The 22729-nt window shown below is 37.0% G+C and overlaps 1 protein-coding gene across 4 annotated transcripts in view; it reads right to left on the reverse strand.

Annotated features, from left to right (window-relative positions):
* LOC118658976 (probable ATP-dependent RNA helicase DDX60) overlaps positions 1-22729 on the reverse strand; it is a 102166-nt gene that overhangs the window by 17625 nt on the left and 61812 nt on the right. For 3 of the 4 annotated variants that reach the window (XM_036314865.1, XM_036314866.1, XM_036314863.1), the window contains exons 23-33: positions 20763-20867; positions 20085-20213; positions 18190-18314; positions 17381-17539; positions 15036-15183; positions 13431-13583; positions 10583-10687; positions 8951-9151; positions 5847-5951; positions 5238-5379; positions 3537-3658 (exon numbers count right to left, since the gene is read on the reverse strand). In XM_036314865.1, coding sequence (XP_036170758.1) covers positions 3537-3658; positions 5238-5379; positions 5847-5951; positions 8951-9151; positions 10583-10687; positions 13431-13583; positions 15036-15183; positions 17381-17539; positions 18190-18314; positions 20085-20213; positions 20763-20867 — 1494 coding nt within the window. Of the gene's footprint in view, positions 1-3536; positions 3659-5237; positions 5380-5846; positions 5952-8950; positions 9152-10582; positions 10688-12981; positions 13114-13430; positions 13584-15035; positions 15184-17380; positions 17540-18189; positions 18315-20084; positions 20214-20762; positions 20868-22729 lie in introns of those variants that run through there. The other variant, XM_036314867.1, reaches the window with a different exon arrangement.

Below are 22729 nucleotides of genomic sequence, written 5' to 3' on the forward strand. Positions count from 1 at the left end.
AATATACCACAAATGTAAATTGGTATAGCCACTATGGGAAACATAGGGAGGTTTCTTCAAAAAATTGAAAATAGAACTACCATATGATCCAACAATCTCACTTCTGGGTATATATATATACAAAGAAATTGAAATCAGAATCATGAATAAATATGTTGATCCCTATGTTTACTGCAACGTTATTCACAATAGTCAAGCAACACAAATGTCCATCAGTAGATGAATGGATAAGATTATGTGGCACATACATACAACAGAATATCATTTAGTCTTTAATAAAAGGAAATATTGTCATTTGAAACAACATGAATGAACCTAGAGGACATTATGCTAAGTAAAATGAGCTAATCATAAAAAGACAAATAACTACATAATTCTAATTATTAAAATAGTCATGCATCAAAGTAGGGAACAGAATGGTGGTTGCCAGGGGCTGGGTGGAAAAGGAAATGGGGAATGGTTTTTCATTGAATATAAAGTTTCTATTATGAAAGATAAATAAGTTTTAGATATGTTCTGTACAACACAGTACTTATAATTAATAATACAGTATTGTACACTTTAAAATACATTAGGAGAATAAATATCATGTTATGTTCCTACCAAAAAAAACCCACACACAAAAGCACAAGAAAAATTGTGGAGATGACAGATTGAGTATCTGTATATTTCATATTTTTGAACTCATTAAGATATATACACTAAAAGTGCACAATTTTTAGTATCAATTATACCTCAATAATGCTAAAAAATAAGGTAAACATATGTTTATCTACTTAGTATGTTATCAAATCAACTACAATATATTTACCCTGTTTTAAGCTATGTTTAGGACATATGCTAAGTATAAGTATACATTTATATATGAAAATAAACAGGAGTGAAAAAAATTCTCATTTTTTTTAGCTTTCATTATTTTGGTTATAAAGTCAGCTATCAATCTTATTGCTCTTTTCAAGGAAATGTCTATTGCAGTTCTAGCTGATCTATGATTTTCTCTTTGTTTTTTATTTCCATTAGTATTAGTTTAATGCTTATTTATATTTATCTTTCTTGAAGTTGACTACACTTTTGAAACTATGGAGGGCTATCTTTCATCAGCTTCAGAAAAACTCTCAGCTATTAGCTCTGAATACTTCCCCACCATTTTTCTCCTTCATCTTCTTCTAGGATATCTCATATATAACATTAACCCTTTTGAGTATGATTCACATGTCCCTTATGCTATCTGCTTTTATTTTCATTTTTTTCCCTCCTGGTGCTATAGTTTGAATACTTTCTATTGAGTTGTCTATCAACTTACTGATTCTGACTTCTGATATGTATATTCTAATCAGATATTTTTTTTCAATACACTTTATTGATTTTTTACAGAGAGGAAGAGAGAGAGATAGTTAGAAACACTGGTGAGAGAGAAACATCGATCAGCTACCTCTTGCACACCTCCCACTGGGGATGTGCCCACAACCAAGGTACATGCCCTTGACTGGAATCGAACCTGGGACCTTTCAGTCCGCAGGCCAATGCTCTATCCACTGAGCCAAACCGGTTACAGCTCTAATTAGATTTTTTTTTTTTCAATTTTGTAATGTCCATTGATTATTTGGTGAAATTCTCCATCCTTTCACCACTTTTAGCTATCTCTTCCCTATTTTCTTGAACATATTAATTATACTTAAAATCCTTTTATCTTAACTCCAGTATCTGGAATTGTCTGCTTTCCTTCCTGGTAAATTGGTCATATATTCTTGTTTACTCAGTTGTGTGTGTTTTTTTTCATTTGGGGGATTTTTTTGGTGTTTACTTTTTACCCCAGAAAATGTTTTAGGAGGACATGAGAGGCTTTAAATGATGTTATCTTCCACCAGAATGAGTTCTACCACTTTTCTGTTTGGGCAAGTGAATGAAGGCATTATCACTTCAGTCCAAGTGTAGATTGAAGTGGGTTGGTTCTTTTTTCCATTTTTAATAAGTCTCAGTCATCATCTGATTTATCTCTGTTTTTACATCATGGTCCTCTTAGGATTTTAGTATGAGGCTGATCGCACTCGTCTTCTAAGCCCTAAAAGATTGCCAAAAATCCACCTCTTTCCGCACTTACTTTTATATCTTACAGCCCTAAGTGGCTCAAATATGTCTTGAAGGGGATACAAACATATAAATGAATGTCGAGCCCCTCCCTCCAATAAGATTTCATTTAAGAAATGCTATAAGACTACAAAAAAAACTGGTTCAGTGCCCCAATATTTCGTGAAGATCTGGTACCCTATAAATGTTCAGTGGTTAAAACTCACTAAGTCTTTCATGTTTCTAGTCTGTCACTCCAGCCGTATGTGATTACTAATAGCTTTATTGGTTGGTTTTTCTGTTTTGTGTGTGTGTATGTTTTACTTCTTTATGGCATAGCAGAGGCTCTCTGCATATGCTAAATACAATTTTCAACTCATTTCTAGAAAAGAGAAATTCTTTGGAAGAAAAACCCTAGTTGGAGATTTCTATCACACCTTGGATAAGTTCTTGCCATTTTATCATTTTAGCCAATCTAATCCTCATTATGTTCACAGCTCTCCCTTACAATAGGAGTGATGGTCATCTACCTAAAAGTGCACAAATTTACAATAATACTTAAGGAAAAAAGAGAGAGACAGAGGAGACCTCTACTCAAAACCATATTTTATTGTATTTTTGTAATGATGACTTTTTGTAAGAATAGAGATACTGAATTTCATTTTAGAAGTTAACTATTTATTAATTTAAACAAAATATTAAATAATAGTTCTATGATGTACTTGTGATTATAAAAATGTGAAGCTAATATAGTTGTGCCTAAAGTTGTGTTCACTGGTCTAGAGAACATTCTGTGAGGCATATGATTTGTAATTTGACATTGAAGGTTAGACAATGTAGATGAACTCTTCTGTTTTTGTTCCTTCTCACCTTTTACTAAAGTTATGTGGTATAACCAGCCCATCCCACTTTCTCAGATTCTAGTGGAGTACATTACTAACAGTATTTAATGTTGATTTTTATAGGAAATCATGATCAAGAAAATGTTGCAAATAATATTGCAAAAGGGTTTTCCTGTTTTTAGTCTATGTGAGTCAAGAAATGATTTCTTAGATGACTGTTCTAATCTTTTCTTTAGGAAGGACTTTCTAGCTCATAACATATACTTCCTGTCCACAGACCTACCTCCAGGTAAAAAAAAAAATTTAAGAGAACTGTAGATTCAATGACAGTAATTATTAGTTCATTTAATGTACAATAACCTACATTTTTCCTTTGGCCACTAAATACTATAATTTGGCACTTTCAAATAGAAAACATGAGTAAAGTTTTTTATCCTATATTTTCCTCAAGGCATTTAATCTTTTGATAGATTTATAGGAGGAAATTTATGAATTACAGAAAGAAAAAATTATTTGTATATAAAACAATTGAATCCTACATTTCACAAAATTCTACTGCTGTTGACTCATTTATGGTAGGATTTATTGATCTTAAATATTTAGTGTTATCAGAATCATAAATTTTACCTTTGATTGATAAAACTTGACAGTACTTTCTTGGAACTTTGCTGGAATATATCTTCTTCCAAACAAATTTGCCAACACCAACACGAGCTTTTCCATAACATCTTGAGAAAAATATTTTGAGCCTACATAAAACAAAGTATTTTGTTAACAAATGTAAAAAAAGTATGTTAACACCATATTTAATGTTTAGATTGAATATTACTTTGTATTTCATTTCATGTAAACTAAAATTTTTGACAAATACAGCAACTAAGGAATGATTCTTCTGCTGGCAGTTTTATGTCTATGCCTTCTTTTTTATTCTTGCTACTCCCACTCTTCGTGGGACCTTAGCTATTCTAACCATGAATGGCCTTATCTCCTTGCCTAGATTCTTCCCTCTTTAGTCTATGATCAGTTTTCCTAAAGCATTTTATGATCACATCTCTCACCTATTCAACAATCTCCGATTATATCTCAGTGTATCATAAACAGAATCCAATCTCCTCAGCCTAGCAATTAAGGCTTTACAAAATTTAGCCGACGGATAACCTCTCCCTACCTTATCTTTCTGCCATTCATATTTGGATATGGTCAACTTGACTTACTTTCAGTCCATCACAACACATGAGAATTATATCGCAGTGGTTTAAAAGGCGCTAAGTTAATAACTTGGGCTTTGGAGTCAGACTACTCATATTTGAGTCTTGGTTCTGACACTTACTAAAAATTTGTGACCATGGCAATTTATTTAACTTCTCTGTGGCTCAATTTTTCTCATTTACAAAATAGTGATAGCCATGTTATCCACCTTATAAAGTTACCAAACTTTCTATCTCCGTGTTTGTAACCACATACACTGCCCTCTCCACATATACACATAGTAATAAACACAAACTGCACATCCTGTAACATAAGATTATTTCTCCTTTCACAGAGCCTTTGGGAGGACAGTTTCCTGAGTATCCTTGTTTCACCAAACAATGCATGTTCAGAATATAGTAACTAGAACCATTGTGCAAAATGGAGTATTTCTATCAACTGATGATAGAAAACAAAGTAATGTTGCAAAAGGCAGACTTCACCAGGCATTAGGAAGTCTAAAACTTTTAAATACAAAGTGGGAAACATTTCTCTCAAGGACACTGTTTAAGGGGTCTTTTTAATTATAAAAATCAAACACTGATTTAAATGTAATATTATTACACAGGCATTGCAAATGGAATTAACAAAAATTAACATAATATTGGCAAAAATAAACCTAGGGTGAAGATAAGATTCTAGATTATGCAATTAATATACTATGAGCTATTTAAATACAGTATACAGTTATATTCAAAGATAAAAGATTGGGAGAAAATATTCATAAATAATAGCAAATATGTTTAACATAATGCTTTCCTTTTTCTAAGCATATACTAAATTTAATTAAAATAAAATGTTTATGAAAATATTATATATTATTTAATGTGTTCTGAATCCTGGAGTCAAGGAATCACTGAAGTTAATAAGAAGCTGACATTTTAAAATAGGAATCACAAAATATACCTACATATAATCTATATTAGTAGGTATATAAAAGTTTATTTTACCTAATTTGGTATCTCTAAATTATCTGAATATTACCTTTTATTTTCTTGGTAGAAAAAATATTCCTGAAATGCTAACTTCACTATAGCCCCTATTGCTAATTTTAGTATACGCAAGAAACATTAAGCTTACCTTTATGGGTTGGCTGACAGAGATTATGGAAAAGGCCACTTACAAGAAAACTGACAAAAACAAGATTAGAAGGCTCATGATAATGCAAATGTGATACAAGTCCAGCAAAACCCATCGGATTACCTTCTTGATCTAGATAGCCCTAAAAAACAAATATAATCTATTAGTTTGACTCAATTCACCATTTTTATTAGTAAGTAATGCATAAGTGCCAGTTTAAAATAGTAATTAATCTATACTAATAAAAGGGTAATATGCTAATTAGACCGAATAGACCAGACATCTTCCAGATGTCATTCCAGACGTCCTTCCTGACAAAGCTGGGGCCCAGCCTAGGGGAAGCTGCCCATGGTCCCGGGTGCCAGAGGAAAGCCAGTGCCAGCAGCCAGAGGAAGGAAGGCCTACTCTTGCACCAATTTTCGTGCATAGGGCCTCTAGTGCTAATATAAAAGAGATTGATAATCATAACCTGGCCCAGTGTTGATAATTATATAAATTAGAAGTAATGTTAATCATTGGATATAACATTCTAAAGACTACAATTAGTTCATCATGATAAGAAATAGAGATTTTAGCAATCTTATTTCACAAAAAGAAGTACAATCATACCTCTTTCACCAGGAACTGCAAGGAAAATAAGAAGTAAAGTTTTAACATCTCCATGGTTTTGGGCTGTTTGAAGGACAGCAATGAATGCTTTAGTACTGACAGCACCTTTAAAGAAGAATACTTGAAGTCACACCATGTTGGTGATACAAGATACATTCTTAAATAATATAGGTGTAACATAATTTTTAAAATTGTTCTATATATTATGATGTTTTGACATCTTAAAAAACCATTCTGGCTGGGGAAAGACCAACCCTCCCAGGTCTAGTAATACATAAAGATAACAACTTGTCTAAAAGCATGCCTATCCTATGCAAACCAACCACACTCAAGTTTATATCCCACCTACTCCCTTGCCTAACTCACATACCAAGCCAATATTCCTCCTGCCCTAAATCACCCCAGAGCCAGAGCCAGAGACCAGGCAGTTAGAGGTCACTCACATAGCCCAAAGCCTTCGGAATTATTCAAATTAGTAAATCCTAAACTGTTCACTCTGACTTGTCTTGCCTTTCCTGTGGAAACTCACATCAAGGCAGTGGCCTAAGCCTGCCCCCTGCTCCTGTCTTCTGCCTCCTGCCCACCCTGGTGTGTTCTGCATGTAGTCCCGGATGGCATGCTATGCCTCCTGTGGCTAGGACCTATAAGAATACTTTGTTTCTCTGAGCCTCTCCTTTGCCTCCTGTTGTGGCCTTGTTGGCGAAGGTAGCGAGGCAGGTATTAAAGGAAAAGGGAACAAAACTGGCTAAGCCTGATTAACTGGGAAGCTACAGCTTCACATACACCCAGGGGACAGGCGCATCCTTGGCCAAAGTCCCAAGCAGGCAGAAAGACTTTCTGTCTAATCTCCCCAGGGAACAATGGATTACAGAGGGGGTAGGGATAAGCAGTAAAGGGGAAAGTCCTTGGCTGGACGCATGTACAGTAGAAGCCAGATGATGAAGCAGAACTTTGAGGCATGCGCAGTAGGAGCCACACTGGAGATAATAAAGGGGAGGGGTCTAGCCTGGGAAAAGGATCGGATAGGCTAAGGCCAGGAAGCCCAACAAGATTCAGGGAAGGGACTGGATAGAGAGAGGGCCCAGCACAGCTCCAGGAAACAGGTTGTATAGTTTGAAAGACAGCCTGCTTGTTTCCGAAACCCAGAAAATATATAGAAGATCAGCAAAAACCTCGGGGCACCTGCTACTAGAGCCTGCCTGCCCTCTGCATCCCTCAGGGCGTATTATTTCTTTTCACCCCAATAAGTCTTGCCACTGTGCTTGAACTTTCACACCTGTGTCGCTGAAATTCTTTTCTCTGACATCTCAAGAGCCCATTTCCTCTGGCAATAGCCTCACCTGATTGACCACCACATAAAAGAATATAAAATATGATAGACATTACCTATATCTATTATAGCACATATACCAGCACTATATAGGATTCAATTAGATTTCATATTACTTGTTTTACCATGTTCTTAGATGGCATATCTATCCTTTAACAAACAGAACATATAAAATAGAATAATCAGAAATGAATGATACTGCCAAATAATCTGGTAATAAATGCAAATTGAGTTTAAAACCTTATAGCTCTTGGATTGTTCTGGAAGAAAATAAGTACCGTATTATTCCATGTCCTACAATATTGTACAATATACAGAGCAGACAGGGTCCTGTGGGAACCCTAATCAGTCAGTGTATGCCAGATGTTCAAGGCCACTCTAAGTGTGGGAATCCTAATCAGTGTGTTCAAGGCTAATTTTCTATACGCAGCTACAAAAGCAGGGATGCAGCAAGCTAGACACTGCACAGAGATGACTTTCTATAGCCCAAATACTGAGGTCACCATTAGGCATAAAGCTTTTTTTGTTCGAGCTTATTTGAGCTTGTATATAAGTTGCCACTGACCAGCCTGTGGTTGGCTTTTATATAGCTCTTACGTTGGGGGCTTCATTGTAAAGAAAGATGTATTACTGACTAGCCGAGGTGAGGTTGTTTTGCTAGGATGGTTCCTATGCTTGCTACTGTATTAGCAAGGATTGCTTTGTGTTTGCTATTGTGTTAGCAAGAACTGCTTTTTAAAAAAATTTTAAATATATTTTTATTGATTTCAGAGATGAAGGGAGAGGGAGAGAGAGATAGAAACATCAATGATGAGAAAATCATTGATCGGCTGCCTCCTACATGCCCCTACTAGGGATCGAGCCCACAACCCAAGAATGTGCCCTTGATCAGAATTGAACCCAGGACCCTTCAGTCCACAAGCTGATGCTCTATCCACTGAACCAAACCAGCTAGGGCAAAAAGTGCTTTGTTAAATGGCTCCTTAGCAGCAATGGCTACTTGGGCTGCAATAAAGACGCTCTTATACGCCTATAACTTCTCATGTCTTCTCCGTCTTCTAAGACCCAACATCTAAAAAGGTACAGCCCTTGGCAGAGGAACTCAAACCCAACAGGTCCCTTTCACAATGCACATTCACAAAGATGAAAATAAGATTATTTCATTATGAATTTTAAATCTCTCATTCTGGGATTAGACAGAAAATATTTATCTGAAAAATAAAACCTTCAGAAAAATTTGTAACCTTGTTCTGAAGTTCAATTTAATATAAATATAAAATAGTGTTAAAAACCAAATACCAAAAAAAAACACCCAAAAAATGCACACCTATGCCTAGAAAAATGACTTTAAGATGACCAAAATGATAATGTAATTGTCTTTGAACAGAGGAACTAGGTGTGGGTATAGTTTTCTTCTATCAACTTTCTACATTATCCAAATATTATTTGATGAATTTGGGCTACTTTTTTATGAAAAATAGACTTTTACTATAAAATAATCATAAAAAAATATTTTTGTTCCTAATGGTGAAAACAGGAATTTAATCCAGATCTTTTTAAATCCATAGCCAGCACCTTTAACTACTATAGAACAATGACTATCACACATGGAAACCATAATCTCGGGTGATGCCAAATGCCCATCCAGCTACAAATTCTACGATTGAAACAGGAGACAAACAAAACTCAGAGACCCTCCACTCCCAATTCTTTATTATTCAGGATAGTACAAAGCATTGAAGGCTGATGGAACTGCATGTTATTGCTACAGTACCTTTGCCTGGGCATCCTCTGGGTCATCTCCCCTCGAAGCCAAGACCATGAGTCGCAGCACCAGGGTTATGCTGAAGGGAAACTGCCCTCTCAGCTCAGGAACATTGGATTTTATGAGTTTTTGTATTTTGGGGAACGGAATATCAAAGAAATATACATCTCCCAGCAGGTCCTGACCTCGTCTTCCAGCACGTCCGGACATCTGGAAACAGGGAGAATAACAGTGTAAGATTTACCTACATACTTTTAACATCACATTTAAAAGCAAGCCTTTACATTGGGTTGGAACAAGGAAATTGTGCCTCTGTGCCACCATTAAATTACTTCATGTAAAATCCAATTATGTAGCCCATAGGAAATTTAACAAGGCTGGGACAGAGCTGAAAATCAGACATTTATCATTATTATGCACTTAATTTCATGCCAAAAACTGTGCTAGGTATTTGTATAATCTATAGAAGAAACAAACAAGCAAGCAAGTAAATAAATAAATAAATAAATAAATAAATAAATAAAACCAAGAAGAAAGACCAGACCCTCATCTCAAGTTTATTTACAGCTTAACTTATACCAGTTCTCTCCCTTCCCATCTCCTCCTCCCTCATCCTTTTCTCTCTCACTCTCTCGCAGACAAGTGTACTGGTTACAAACCACCATTAAAATGATGCACAAGTTGAGGAAATACATGAGTGAGGTAAAATTCTGAAACACTACTTGTAAAAGGCAAGTTAAGAACAAACTCTTCACAGAAGTTATATGAGTTCTGCGTCTTAAGTGCTTAGAATGTGCTAAGTCCTTGAAACTTTTTTTATACAAACCTCACAACTATATGAGATAAATTGAATCATTATCCCAATATTACAATGCAGAAACCGGGACATGGGAATATCAGAAACTTGCCCATAGTCAAATACCCAGGACATCCTTTAAACGATCCAAGATTCAAACCCTGACATTTTAACTTCCAAATTCATTATCTGAAATATCATAACACCTTGGCTCAGGAGTCCTAAATATGAGGTTCCCAAAGTTGATATGGGAGGAGAGTTCATGCACAGCTTAGAAGCAGGGGGAGAAATAAAAAGAATAGGGGTTATTACATTAGGAGGGGGTGGACAAGAATGTCTGATGAAAGGTAGTGGAAAATAAACTGCCCAGCAAAAATTCAATGCCACTAGCTGAGACTAATGAAAGGGGTTTTCCAATAGATCATGTATCAGCAGCAAAAAGGAAAGCATTAAAGAAAGATCCACAGAACAATGTCATGTGCACAGGGAATGAACAAGGGAATGCTCACAGACACTTTCAGTGTGTATCTTCCCTATAAATCACTTCATTTAAATTCTTGCAAATCTATGGAACAGTAATTATTATTCCTATTCTGGAGATAAGAAGGATCTGGCAGTTTGATTATCTCACCTGAGGTCACATGTCTGGATAGTGATGGTCACATAGCCTCCAACTCATGAGCTTTACATTACACCACAGCTAAAAATGACAGGCAAGCATGACTAAACATCAAGGTGTGCTAGCCCATAAGTTGCAGCATGTTGGTAAACTAAAGGCTCATATTTTCTTTATTTTGTGGCCATATTTTATTAATGTAAGAGAGAATTAATGCAGATCACAATACCTGTCTGTAATTTAAAGCATCCAGATAGATTGAGTTTTGAGCAAAAACCACAGATTTACAAGGCATATTGATTCCTAAAGCAAGTGTCCCGGTAGCTGTCACTACCTAGAAAGAGAATAAAGCAATTACCTTATAAAATAAGATTTCTATGAAATGCCATATAGTTACTGAATTTTGAACTTCAATTAAACCATAGTGGTACTCTTGCTCTTCCACAAACACATCAAGCACATTCCCAGCTCAGGGCCATCATACCAGTCACTCTTTGCTGGGCACATAATATTCTTTTCCAAATAGTCTTTTATCTGGTTATTCCGTTCTCTGCTCAAATAGCAAAAAGAAATGTATGGCCTACCATATTCAAAATAACCACCCCTGTCATCATTATTTCTCTCCCTGCCCTACAGTATTTCTCTTCATAGCATTAATCATTACTTCGAGTAATATTATGTGTTTACTTTGCCTGTGCCAGACCCCAAGCCCCATTCAGCATTGTTTCCCCACACTGAGGACCTGGTGCATGAGAAGTGTTCAGTAAATATTTTTTAACAAATGATTAGAATAGAAAGGGAATTTCCCTGTGAGAATGTAATAATATTTTTACAACCCTGGGCAATTGCTTACTTCATCACTACAATTTATTTGTGAAGGTTATTTCTATGTGTTAACATATCTGTACTAATAAAAGGGTAATAAGATAATTAGACCAGATCGACTGGACATCTTCTGGACGTCCAACTTCCTTCTGGACAAAGCCACAATGGCAGGGGCCAAGGCAGAGGTGGTTAGGGGGAATCAGGCCGGCAGGGGAGCAAGCAGTTAGGGGCAGGGGAAGCAGGCTGGTGAGGGGAAGTAAGAAGTTAGGGGTGAGATCAGGCCGGCACAGGGGAGAGTAGTTAGGGGTGAGATCAGGCCGGCACAGGGGAGAGTAGTTAGGGGTGAGATCAGGCCGGCACAGGGGAGAGTAGTTAGGGGTGAGATCAGGCCGGCACAGGGGAGAGTAGTTAGGGGTGAGATCAGGCCGGCACAGTAGTTAGGGGTGAGATCAGGCCGGCACAGGGGAGAGTAGTTAGGGGTGAGATCAGGCCGGCACAGGGGAGCAAGCATTTAGGGTGAGATCAGGTTGGCGTGAGGGAAAGCTGTTGGGGGGAATCAGGCCAGCAGGGGAGGGCAGTTGGGGGCAATTAGGCCGGCAGGGGAGGGCAGTTAGGCGGTGATCAGGCAGGCAGGCAGAGGTGGTTTGGGGCAATCAGGCAGGCAGGCAGGTGAGCCGTTAGGAGCCAGCGATCCCGGATTGTGAGAGGGATGTCCGACTGCTGGTTTAGGCCCGAACCCGCCGGGGCCTAAACCAGCAGTTGGACATCCCCCAAGGGGTCCCAGATTGGAGAGGGTGCAGGCTGGGGTGAGGGTCTCTCTCCCCCACTCCATCCTACTCCCCCCATGGTTCACTGGTCCTCTAGTCTAAATAATAAGAGCAAAATAAAGTTCCATTTCTTCCCTGAATTGCCAAGACAACTGACCAGAAAAGGAGTAGGGAAAACCTTAAAGTTTACTATATGATCCACTTTGGCTTATTTTTTTCATATTTTGCTGGATATTTCTAATTGCCCTCTCTTTCTCTTTATATTGATTATCATATATGTGCCATGGTTAATGTTAATTGTTCTGTGTATGAGGTAATTTTCTCTATTCTGTAACAGAGATTTATACATCTGTCAAAATGCAATGAAGTATTTAATAATAATGAAAATGAAAAAGGTAGGAACATTACATTTAGAATATACTAGAATAAATGCCTTTTAAAAATGTGTTCTTTGTAGCAAAGCCATCACTATTGCCATGTCACTTTTCTATCATGATCTATCAACTACTATTTAACAGGTACTATTTTAGACACAGGATATGCTGATTCAAATAGGTGTGCCTCTCCCCCTCAGTTCATAATGATGCAGAAGAGTGTGTCCCATTATTGACTTTTAAAATAAATAACTTGTTATTATTTAAGAGAAAAGCTAAGCAAAGTTGTTAATGATCTATTTTGAGCTTGTTTTCCAGACTACAGATATACTCTTTAATTATGGTGTCAGATTTTCCTCACATTTATTTATTAAAATTAAAAGATACCCAGAGTAGGAAAATCAATCTCAAACTCAATATTTCTTTCTCTAATACCCCTCTTTCTCAACACACACACACACACACACACACACACACACACACACACACACAATGCACATCCTACAAAAAATTTAATATGGATAACTTGAAAGGGTCTATTTCAAAATAGTATTAAAGACTTAAATTACTAGGTAATTTTATAAACCCTCTTTGTGAATTTATCCAGACTATCCCCATGCGTTTCATGGGACATAAATAAAACATAACAATGGTTTGGTTACGAGCTATTTCAGGAAATCCTCCTCTTGTCCACTGTCAGTGATAAGAGAGCATTTAGGAGTGACACATCTAAGAACTCTGCCAAGATATGCCGTGGGCCATGAGGAAGCGATACATTCTTGCTCTTCTTTTAGCTATTTTGAGAAAAGATCTGATTAAAATGCCATCAAAAATGTTGTCCAAGCCCATGAGAGAATGTCTATAGCTAAAATTATATGAACAGCTGACAAAATTCCCTAGATACTATGAAAGAAAAAGCAAAGCGTTGTTCTAAGATCAGCATAGGTAATATTTGGAAGTGTCTTTTTAGGGACTGTTTTAATTTTACAAGAGATAATAAACTGAATGATACATTTCAAACCCTCTCTCTCAATTAAATGAGATGGGAAATATGATTATTCAGTTTTATGTAGGCACAGCTTCAAATGTTAGAATGAAAATATTTACTTACCCTAATAAATCCTTTCCTAAAAAGAATTTCAACTAACTGTTTTTCTTTGGCAAACAAACATCTGTGATGATATCCGATACCCCTTTCTGCCAAAGCCTTCAGTTCTGCACCTTTCCTTAAGAATTTTACTCGATCAAACACCATCTGCAAAAGCTGAAAGAAGCAAGAGTTTTTAGGATTTTGATAATTTTTCTCTACTTTGAATTTTAAATCAATAAAAAGTGTTTAAGTGAAAATAGCAGGCACAATATGCCATAATTTGGCTACATGAGGCAACTGTTTGAAATTGACTGAACATGAGTACAAAGAACATTTTACAGCAGCCACATTAACTATAGGAAACACTTCCAAATCTTTGAGCAGAAAATCTTGCACTGTTTCACCACCACCCCACTTCCCTACCACTTCAGAGGTGGGAAGTACTGACAAAGCAGTAGATAAAAGACCCAGAGGATGTGTCCTGCCTGAGGGAGGTCAGCTCTCTAGTGGAGCTGTAGGAGTTCCCGTTCCCAGGGAAGGGGGGGGGGGGAGAGAGAGAGAGAGAGAGAGAGAGAGAGAGAGAGAGAGAGAGAGAGAGAGAGAGAGAAAGAGAGAGAGAGAGAGAGAGATCCAAAAAGAGCAGGTTCCTTACCCTATATGGTCTGGGAATGTTTACTTGTCCTAGTAAATTGGTCACAAATGATCTTAAAAATATTTATGCCCTAAGGAGGAAATCCACTTGTGCACAGAGTAATATGTACAAAGATAAACACTGCTTATGAGGAAAAAAAGAAAAAGAATCCCTAAGGCACTTTAGCTATAGTCAGCCATCCATACAGTAGAATATCAAGGATCTATCGAAAATGATGATGTAAAATACTTGGTTCTTGAAAAGGGAGAAGCCATGTAGTTTACAGAAGAATGTATACAGTGGAATGGAGATTTATATATATATATATATATATATATATATATATATATATATATATATATTGTGTATATATCCACACTTTGTGTATGTATTCATGTGCGTGTGTGTGGTGGGGGGGGGCACAAATAAAATATACAAAAGGTTCGTCTAGAAGGATAATGATTACTTCTGATTGATGGCATTGCTACTAATTTGTATTTTCAAACTTGTCTACCATAGGCATCAATTATTTTATTTAGAAAAACATTTTAAAAAAGAAATGGCATACTACTTGTAGATATTCTAATGCTTTTCTTGGTGGAATGTTTTGACTATAATATAGAAAGCCTCTGATTTTGAGAGATTCTGTGTACATTGCATAAAGTATACTGGACCACAGGTGCCCAAATATTCAATGAGGCATGTGAGACTCAAGTCCAGAATTCAAGCTGCAAAAAACAGTATCACAGAAACAAATAATGAAAAGGCAGGCACTCTCATGGGTTAATGATTAACAAGCAAGAAATAATCTATAAATCCTTCTTAGACCTTTTTTCGGCAGAGCCCTTAAGAATCATGGGTGGCCAAGAGGTCATAGACAGAGATGTCTAACCTGATAGGGATTTCTCTTCGTTTTTACTTTCCACGCTATCACTGAGAACTAAGAGCTGATGTGAAATCATTCCCTGAAGCACTGTTTCATTGGGAGTGCTCACCTCGCTGTCCACTGTCTTTCTGTCAGCATAGGTGAACTCCGGAGGGATTTCCAGGTTCTTCTCTAGAATCTTGAGTAGACTGTTATGTTCAGCTTCATGTATTAGGCTTTTATCCATTTTCCTGGGCTTCTTCTGGCTTTTTTCATCTCTGTTCATAAAAATAAATTGTCAGTAATTAGTAGTCAAATGTGACTACTATAGGAAGCCCAAGACTTCCCAAATCTTCCTTGTAACCCAGATATTCACACATGTGTACATCTGCACTATCCTGACTCAGTCTTCTTCCTCTAGTGAACTTCCTCACTGGCCTCTGAAATTTGTTTTCCCTATCAAAAAATTTTATTATGTACCCATATTTTCTCTGTTTCCTTGTTAAAAGGAGTCTTGCCAAATCCACTTCCACCACATGACCTCGCCTCCCCTTGCTAAAGTGATTCATCTGCTAAAGTGATGATCATTTTCTCTTTCCTAGCCTTCATAACACTAGGCTTGTGAGCAAAGCAGATGTCCTCCTTGCCAACTGCAGGCCATTCTCCTCCTCTCCTTGTGGTGGCTGCTACAGCTGCTCTGAGTTTGGTTGTTAAGGGCTCTTGGCTTTTCCATTCCCTGGAGAATTGCCCTCAATTGACAACAGTCTCCTGGAAATTCCTGGGAAGTTACACCTTCTCTTGGAAATGGGGAAGTGGCCCACAGCTAGTAACTGACTGAGAGGAGGTACAAAAGTCAGCCACCTTGACGAAAATTGGGGCAATTCTGTCCTGCCCCCAGGTCTCTCTGTTGGACCAGGCTTAGGCAATATTCTAGCAAAACCCGAATCCTTACTTATCCTCTTCATTTTCCATCTTTTGCTTCTCTCACTGTCTTACAGTCCCTCATGAGCACGTAGTTAAATAAATCCCTTACACAGATATACCCATGTCAGAAGGTGCCACTGAGAAATCTGACCAATGACCTGTTATCCTTTACTCCAGGGTAATAGCCTTTGAGAGATACCCAGATCACTTATCCTTTCTTAAATGTTTCCATTTGTCTGTTAACTGTGTATATAAGTCAACTCCAAATACAAGAAGATGAGCTCACTTGTGTGCTATCATCAAGTGTTCTCACTTCCAGCTAACATTACCCTTAACTCAAGGGAGAATGCCAAGACTATGGAAAGGCCTGCCCCTAATGTTTGTGGAAGGTGGAACAGAGGAATAATGAAAGCCCACATACTGTTGTCTATTTATAAGTTTTAAATCAAGGATATACACTATCAAATAATACATTCCATCCTCCTACCTTGACAAATATAGCTCCATAACATCTTGGAATTTAAAAGGGTAAGAGTAAGCTCCAGGTGGCAGGCCTCCTAAGCTCCACAGACTCACAACTTGATGGGAATGGATGCAGATGGAGGAGGGCCACAGGGGTACTCTCCAAAGCACAGGGTCCAGAGCAAGGCCCCCACTCACCCTCACTATAATGATGTGGCTAAACAAGGTACTAAAACATTCTTGAGATTTTTAGAGTTTGAATTACTGGTCACTCTTTAACTTGAAATGATGGCTTCTAATGACGTGAAGAAAAGTTGTCTAATCAGAATATCAGTTTCTGAAAAGGCTTATACCTCCTATGCTGTCTCTGTCTGGACTTTTCAGGTCTTTAGAAAGGAAGAAGGAAGACTACTGAGTGTGAGATAATTTAATCAAGTTGATATTAGCAAGATCATTTGTTAGCTAGATTGGAGAGTGGTAAACCTTAAGTCTCTGGGGCCCAAAAACAGACCTCTACAAGGAAGACATGATGGGCATCTAAACCAGGCAGTGACTAGAGATAGAGAGGATAATGAAGAGAATAAATATTTTGGACTAGAGTTGTCAGAATCAGACACCAAGAACGAAAAAGAGGAGTCAAAGGAGCAAAATTCCACCAAGCATAAAACTGGCATTTTAATCCATTCTCAAGCTCAGTCTATGTCACTTATGTGATTGTGATGGTATATCAGTGACACTTCTATGATGTGGTCCACAGCAATGTGGGTAGACTTTGTTTAAGACTGCTTAAGGCTGGCTAAGAGTGAGGTATGCTTATTTTGAGAAATGATTATGCCAGTTATACGGTCCAACAATTCTAGGCTGTGGTCCTGCTTTTCCCAAGCCCTAAATAAGACTGATCTACGCACCTTAGAAATATATCATTACTGCCACTTATCTTTACCCTATTCTCTTACCCAAATTTACCTAATTTGCAAACATGCCCCAATAACTACAACTTATTTGTAACACATTCAATGTATGTTTCCTAATGGGAATTGTGAAGTATTTCCACCTTTAAACCACCACTTTGCTTAGTTAAATACTTACAGTATCTTTTGTTTTTCGATAGATTTTTTAATTTTTCGAAGTTTGTTAGCCATGTCATAGGCTTCTTTATCAGCGTTGGGAGGCCTTTCTCTCTCTTGCTTCTCCTCCAAAAAAGTGCAGACACTTCTAGCACACTTCTCTACAGCTCCTAACTTGAATCTGGAAGCAAATGAAAAGAAAGCTTGCCTTGAAAATAGTACTGTAAATACAATGCAGTCATATTTCCACCTACTGCTACCATCCTGACATATATCTATTGAGTTTTTAATATCCATCTTTATCAGTTTTATCCTGAATAGGCACACAAGGTGTTCTGGATCAGCAGACTCCTTAGTAATTACCTTATAATACATAAGAAGTTCCCCTCTGTTCCCTCCTGAGGCAACAGCAATGAGAGCCCATGGATATTTTCCCTGTCTAGTAGGGAAGGGACAGAAGACAATGAATTCATTCTCTCTCTCTCTCTCTCTCTCTCTCTCTCTCTCTCTCTCTCTCTCTCTCTCCATAGATATATTCTCTCTCTCTCCCTCTCTCTCTCTCTCTCTCTCTCTCTCTCTCTCTCTCTCTCTCTCCTCTTCCTCTCTGAAATCAATTTTAAAAAATTAGACTAGAAAGATGTATTTTTAAATTCACTCTTAGAACAAATGGACACCAAAAATAGTAATGAATACTATATTACAATAGTAAAGTTAGTAAAACTTTCCTCAATTTAAAGTAATGAGTATAATACAAATTAAAAATAAAAGCAATTTAAATGACTAATGCCCAATAAATTTAATTTAAAAATAAAATTAAAATAAATGACTTACAAAAAAATTAGTGCTGGTAACTTCTCCATTTTCCTAAGCTTTTCAACAAGAAGTGGAAACATTTGAATCATGTTTTCTGAACTAGAAACTGGTTTTGGACTAAGATTCCTCAGGACCTGTTTGGCCTGCAGTAATAAAAAAAAGAATTAATTTGTTTTAAGTTCTGAAGAATAAAGAAAGAAATTTTTACTTTTGACTAAAATATTTTCATTGTTGTTTAATCTATGTTGCTATGATCTTTAAAGTAATATATGATAAAAATAATACATATTAATTATATCATAAACCTTTGCAAAGAACCCTCAAAGAAGTTTACAAATCAACAACTAGAGAACAAAAAGATAATTGGTAATGTATGTACACAGACATATGTGCAATATAAAATGCAATTTTTTAGCAAAAGAAATCAGTTTTGTAAGTAATACTGATTTCACTATGGCAGGAGGCAGAGTGAACTTGTTTTTCTCCAGGTCATGTAGAAAAATTATTTCCAAATACATTTTAAAGATTTGTAATGACAAAATATGCAGGAAAAAATATAAGTAAACTAGAGGCCTGGTGCATGAAATTCATGTGTGTGTGTGTGTGTGTGTGTGTGTGTGTCCCTCAGCTCAGCCTGCATCCTCTCCAATCTGGGACCCATTGAGGGATGTCCGACTGCCTGTTTATGCCCAATACCACAATCCAGGGCTGCTGGCTCCCAACCGCTCGCTTGCCTGCCTCCCTGATTGCCCCTAACCGCTTCTGCCTGCCAGCCTGATCAACCCCAACCACTCCTCTGCCAGCCTGATCAACGCCTAACTGCTACCCTGCCAGCCCTATTGCCCCTAACTGCCCTCCTCTGCTGGCCTGGTCTCCTCCAACTGCCCTCCCCTGCAGGCCTGGTCCCCCCGCAACTGTCCTCCCCTGCTAGCCTGATCGCCCACAACTGCCCTCCCCTGCTGGCCATCTTGTGGTGGCCATCTTGTGACCACATGGAGCGGCCATCTTTGACCTCATGTGGGTGGCCATCTTGTATGTTGGAGTGATGGTCAATTTGCATATTACCTCTTTATTAGATAGGATTAGCCCTGGTTCAGTTGGTTGAAGTATCACCCCCTATACAGTAAGGTTGTGGTTTGATTCCCGGTCAGGGCACATACCTACGTTGCAGGTGCGGGTGCATACGGGAGGCAACCAATCAATGTTTCTCTCACATTGATGCTTCTCTCTCTCTTTCTTCCTTCCCCTCTCTTTAAAATCTATAAAATTAACATATACTCAGGTGAGAATTTTTTAAAAGTAATTAAATTATATTATGTTTCTGAATGGGGAGAGATCATCTAAGTTAAAATATAATAGAAAAAAGTCACATGAGAAAAGTCTAATATATATACATCACTCCCCAAAAATCAGAAACTTCAATATGTGGCAATAAAACAAACTTCAAAAATATAAAGACCAGTGATTACTTAAAATAAATATGCATAACTTCTCTGACTCCAGGTGAAGGTTTCAATACACAAATAGTTTATACAAATTAAAATTTCAAAGCATTAAAAATATCCAAGACGATAAAAGAGTAAAATAGTCTTCTCAGCTACTGTTAACAAAGATTCCAATAGCTATGTTGCCACAGCCCCAAGAACACTGACTCGGTAGATAGTGACACATCTGTTCTTAAGTGTTAAAACATCTATAAGGAACTAATAGCTTTTATCAGATATTATAGGAGACAAAGACCAATTTCCTGCCTTTCTTTTTATTTTACCACAGAATCACTAGACTTTCTGTTCAGTTTATAATCCTAAAATGAAAATTAAAGATGAAAAACCCAGAAAATAGTAATGACTGAACAAAATAACTCAAGAAAACAAAGAGGAGAGGGTACTTCACCAAAAATGTGTGGAAATTACCTCCTCTACATTGCCATTTTTAATCCAATTTGTTAATTCTGCCTTTAAGCTCTCTTCATATTTCCTAGCATCCATCTTCTTAATGACTATTTTATTCTTAAAATGAATGAAATTCTCTGGACACAACTCCTTGAAAAGAAATACCACAAAATTAAATAAAATCATAAAGAAAAAACAAAACAAAAAAACCCTCAAAGATGTTTCTCAATTATGAATTTCATAGACAACATTATAAGCTACTTGAAAGTACAGGCCATTGAACTTCTTTTTCCCCCATAGTTTCTAGTACAGAATCCTAGTAAAACAAAAGAGCTCTCCAAAGGAAAGAATGCAGAGCAAAGCCAAATAGATAAAAACGGGCGGCAATTAGAGAATAGGGAAGGAAGGAGAGTACAATGAAATAACATGGAAGTACATAAATCCGAGATGTAAGAGGAGGCTACAATATCTCAGAAACTGAAAGAACAAATATTTTCAGGAATTCGATGACATTCCATCTCATTAAAGTAAATCATATATGTTAGAATGAAAAATGTCTGAGAAGGGGCAATTGTATTTTAGAAAGAGTCCATTGATAATTTTAAGAGATCAGAGGCAAGGGTAAGAGTTTGTCTTTCTGAAAGCAATGTTACCGTCCACGATAACAGAATTCAAATTAATTGCATATTTATTAATTACCTGGGCCCTGGGCCAACTTTTCCAGAATTCAAACATGGTGTCATAAAGCTGGATGGTTTCTCGAGGCGAAAGCATAAGATCAGAAGGGAATCCATACCTTTCAATCTATGATTAAAATTAAATTGAAATTTTTAATATTCCTTTTATTTTATGTTCGAACCTTTGCCTCAGAGTCACTATCATGAACACAAAGACATTGAAAAGCACTTAGCTAAAATTTTCAAGTGTTGATAAGTGCTAGATACAGAAAAAAAAAAAAATACTAACCAAGAGTGTCCCTGATTTACTGAATAGGGGAAAAAAGGGCCTCCAAAAAGTTTTTGGTATTTTCTAAGACCTTTTAATTCAAATCAGAGTACTAGGAAGCTAAAATATTTGTGGACTCGGTTTGGATAAAAGAAAAAAAAAAAAAAGATCTCTCTTCAGCAGCTGAAACTTAAATTGGTTTAATTATGAACATGATTATTTGCTTTGAGGACCAAACCAGGCTAAAAGTTGCCAATTTTATTGGCCTAAGTTCTAAAACTAAGCCTATCAGAGCCCAGATATAAACCCACCCCTTTAAGTCAATTAATTTTTTACAAAGGAGGCAAAAACATACAATAGGGTAAAGATAGTCTACCCAATAAGTGATGTTTAGGAATACCTGCAAAAAACAAAACAAAAAAACAAACCAGAACACCTTCTTATACCATACACAAGAATAAACTAAAAATGGATTAAACACTTAAAATGTTAAATTCAAAACCACAAACATCCTAGACAAAAACATAGGCAGTAAATTTGCAGACATTTCTCATAGTAATATTCTTTCTGATATATTTCATTGGGCAAGGAAAACAAAAGAAAAAATAAACAAATGGGACTACATCAAACTAAAGAGCTTTTGCACAGCAAACCATCAACAATATAAAAAGACAACCCACTGAATGAGAGAACATATTCACCAATGATACACCTGATAAGGGCTTAATATCCAAAATTTATAAAGAACTTATACAACAAAATACCAAAAACAAACAAACAATCCAATTTAAAAAGGAGCAAAGGACCTCAAAAGACACTTCTCCAAAGAGACTTTCATGGCCAATAGGCATATGAAAAGATGTTCAATGTCAATAATTATTAGAGAAATGCTAATTAAAATCACATCACCTCACACCTGCCAGAATGGCTATCATCAATAAATCAACAAACTACAAGTGCTGGTGAGGATGTGGATAAAAGGGAATTCAGTTGGTGGGAATGCAGATTGGTGCAGCCACTGTGGAAAGCAGTATGGAATTACCTCAAAAAAAACAAACAAACAAAAAAAACAAAACCAACAAACACCAGAAAATGGACTTGCCTTATAACCCAGCAATTCCACTTCAGGGAATTTAGCTGAAGAAACCTGAAATAGTAATTCAAAGGAATATAGGCACCCCTATGTTCATTGCAGCATTGTTTACAATAGCCAAGATTTGGGAGTCGGCCAAGTGCCCATCAGTAGATGAGTGGATAACAGAGACTATTTACCCAATAGAATGCTGCTTGGCCATAAAAAAGAAAAAATCATACCCTTTGTGACAGCATGGATGAACCTGGAGAGCATTATACTAAGTGAAATAAGCCAGTCAGAGAAAGACAAGTACCATATGATTTCCCTCAGATGTGGAATTTAATGAACAAAATGAACTAACAAGCAAAATAGAAACAGACTCATAGATAGAGGACAGGCTGACACCTGTCAGGTCAGGCATATGGTGGAGGGATGGAGCAAAAGAGGAAAATAAATGATAAAATTCATGGACTTGGACAACGATGTGGTAATTGCTGGGGGGAGGAGGAATGAGGGAAGTGAGGGAGTATGAGGAGATAAATGGTGATGGACAGAGAACTGACTTGAGGTGGCGAGCACACAGTTCAGTGTACAGATGATATGCTGTAGAATTGTGCACCTGAAACTGTATAATTTTGTTAAACAT

The sequence above is a fragment of the Myotis myotis genome, unplaced genomic scaffold (assembly GCF_014108235.1).
Source record: "Myotis myotis isolate mMyoMyo1 unplaced genomic scaffold, mMyoMyo1.p scaffold_m19_p_6, whole genome shotgun sequence".
Taxonomy (NCBI): Eukaryota; Metazoa; Chordata; class Mammalia; order Chiroptera; family Vespertilionidae; genus Myotis; species Myotis myotis.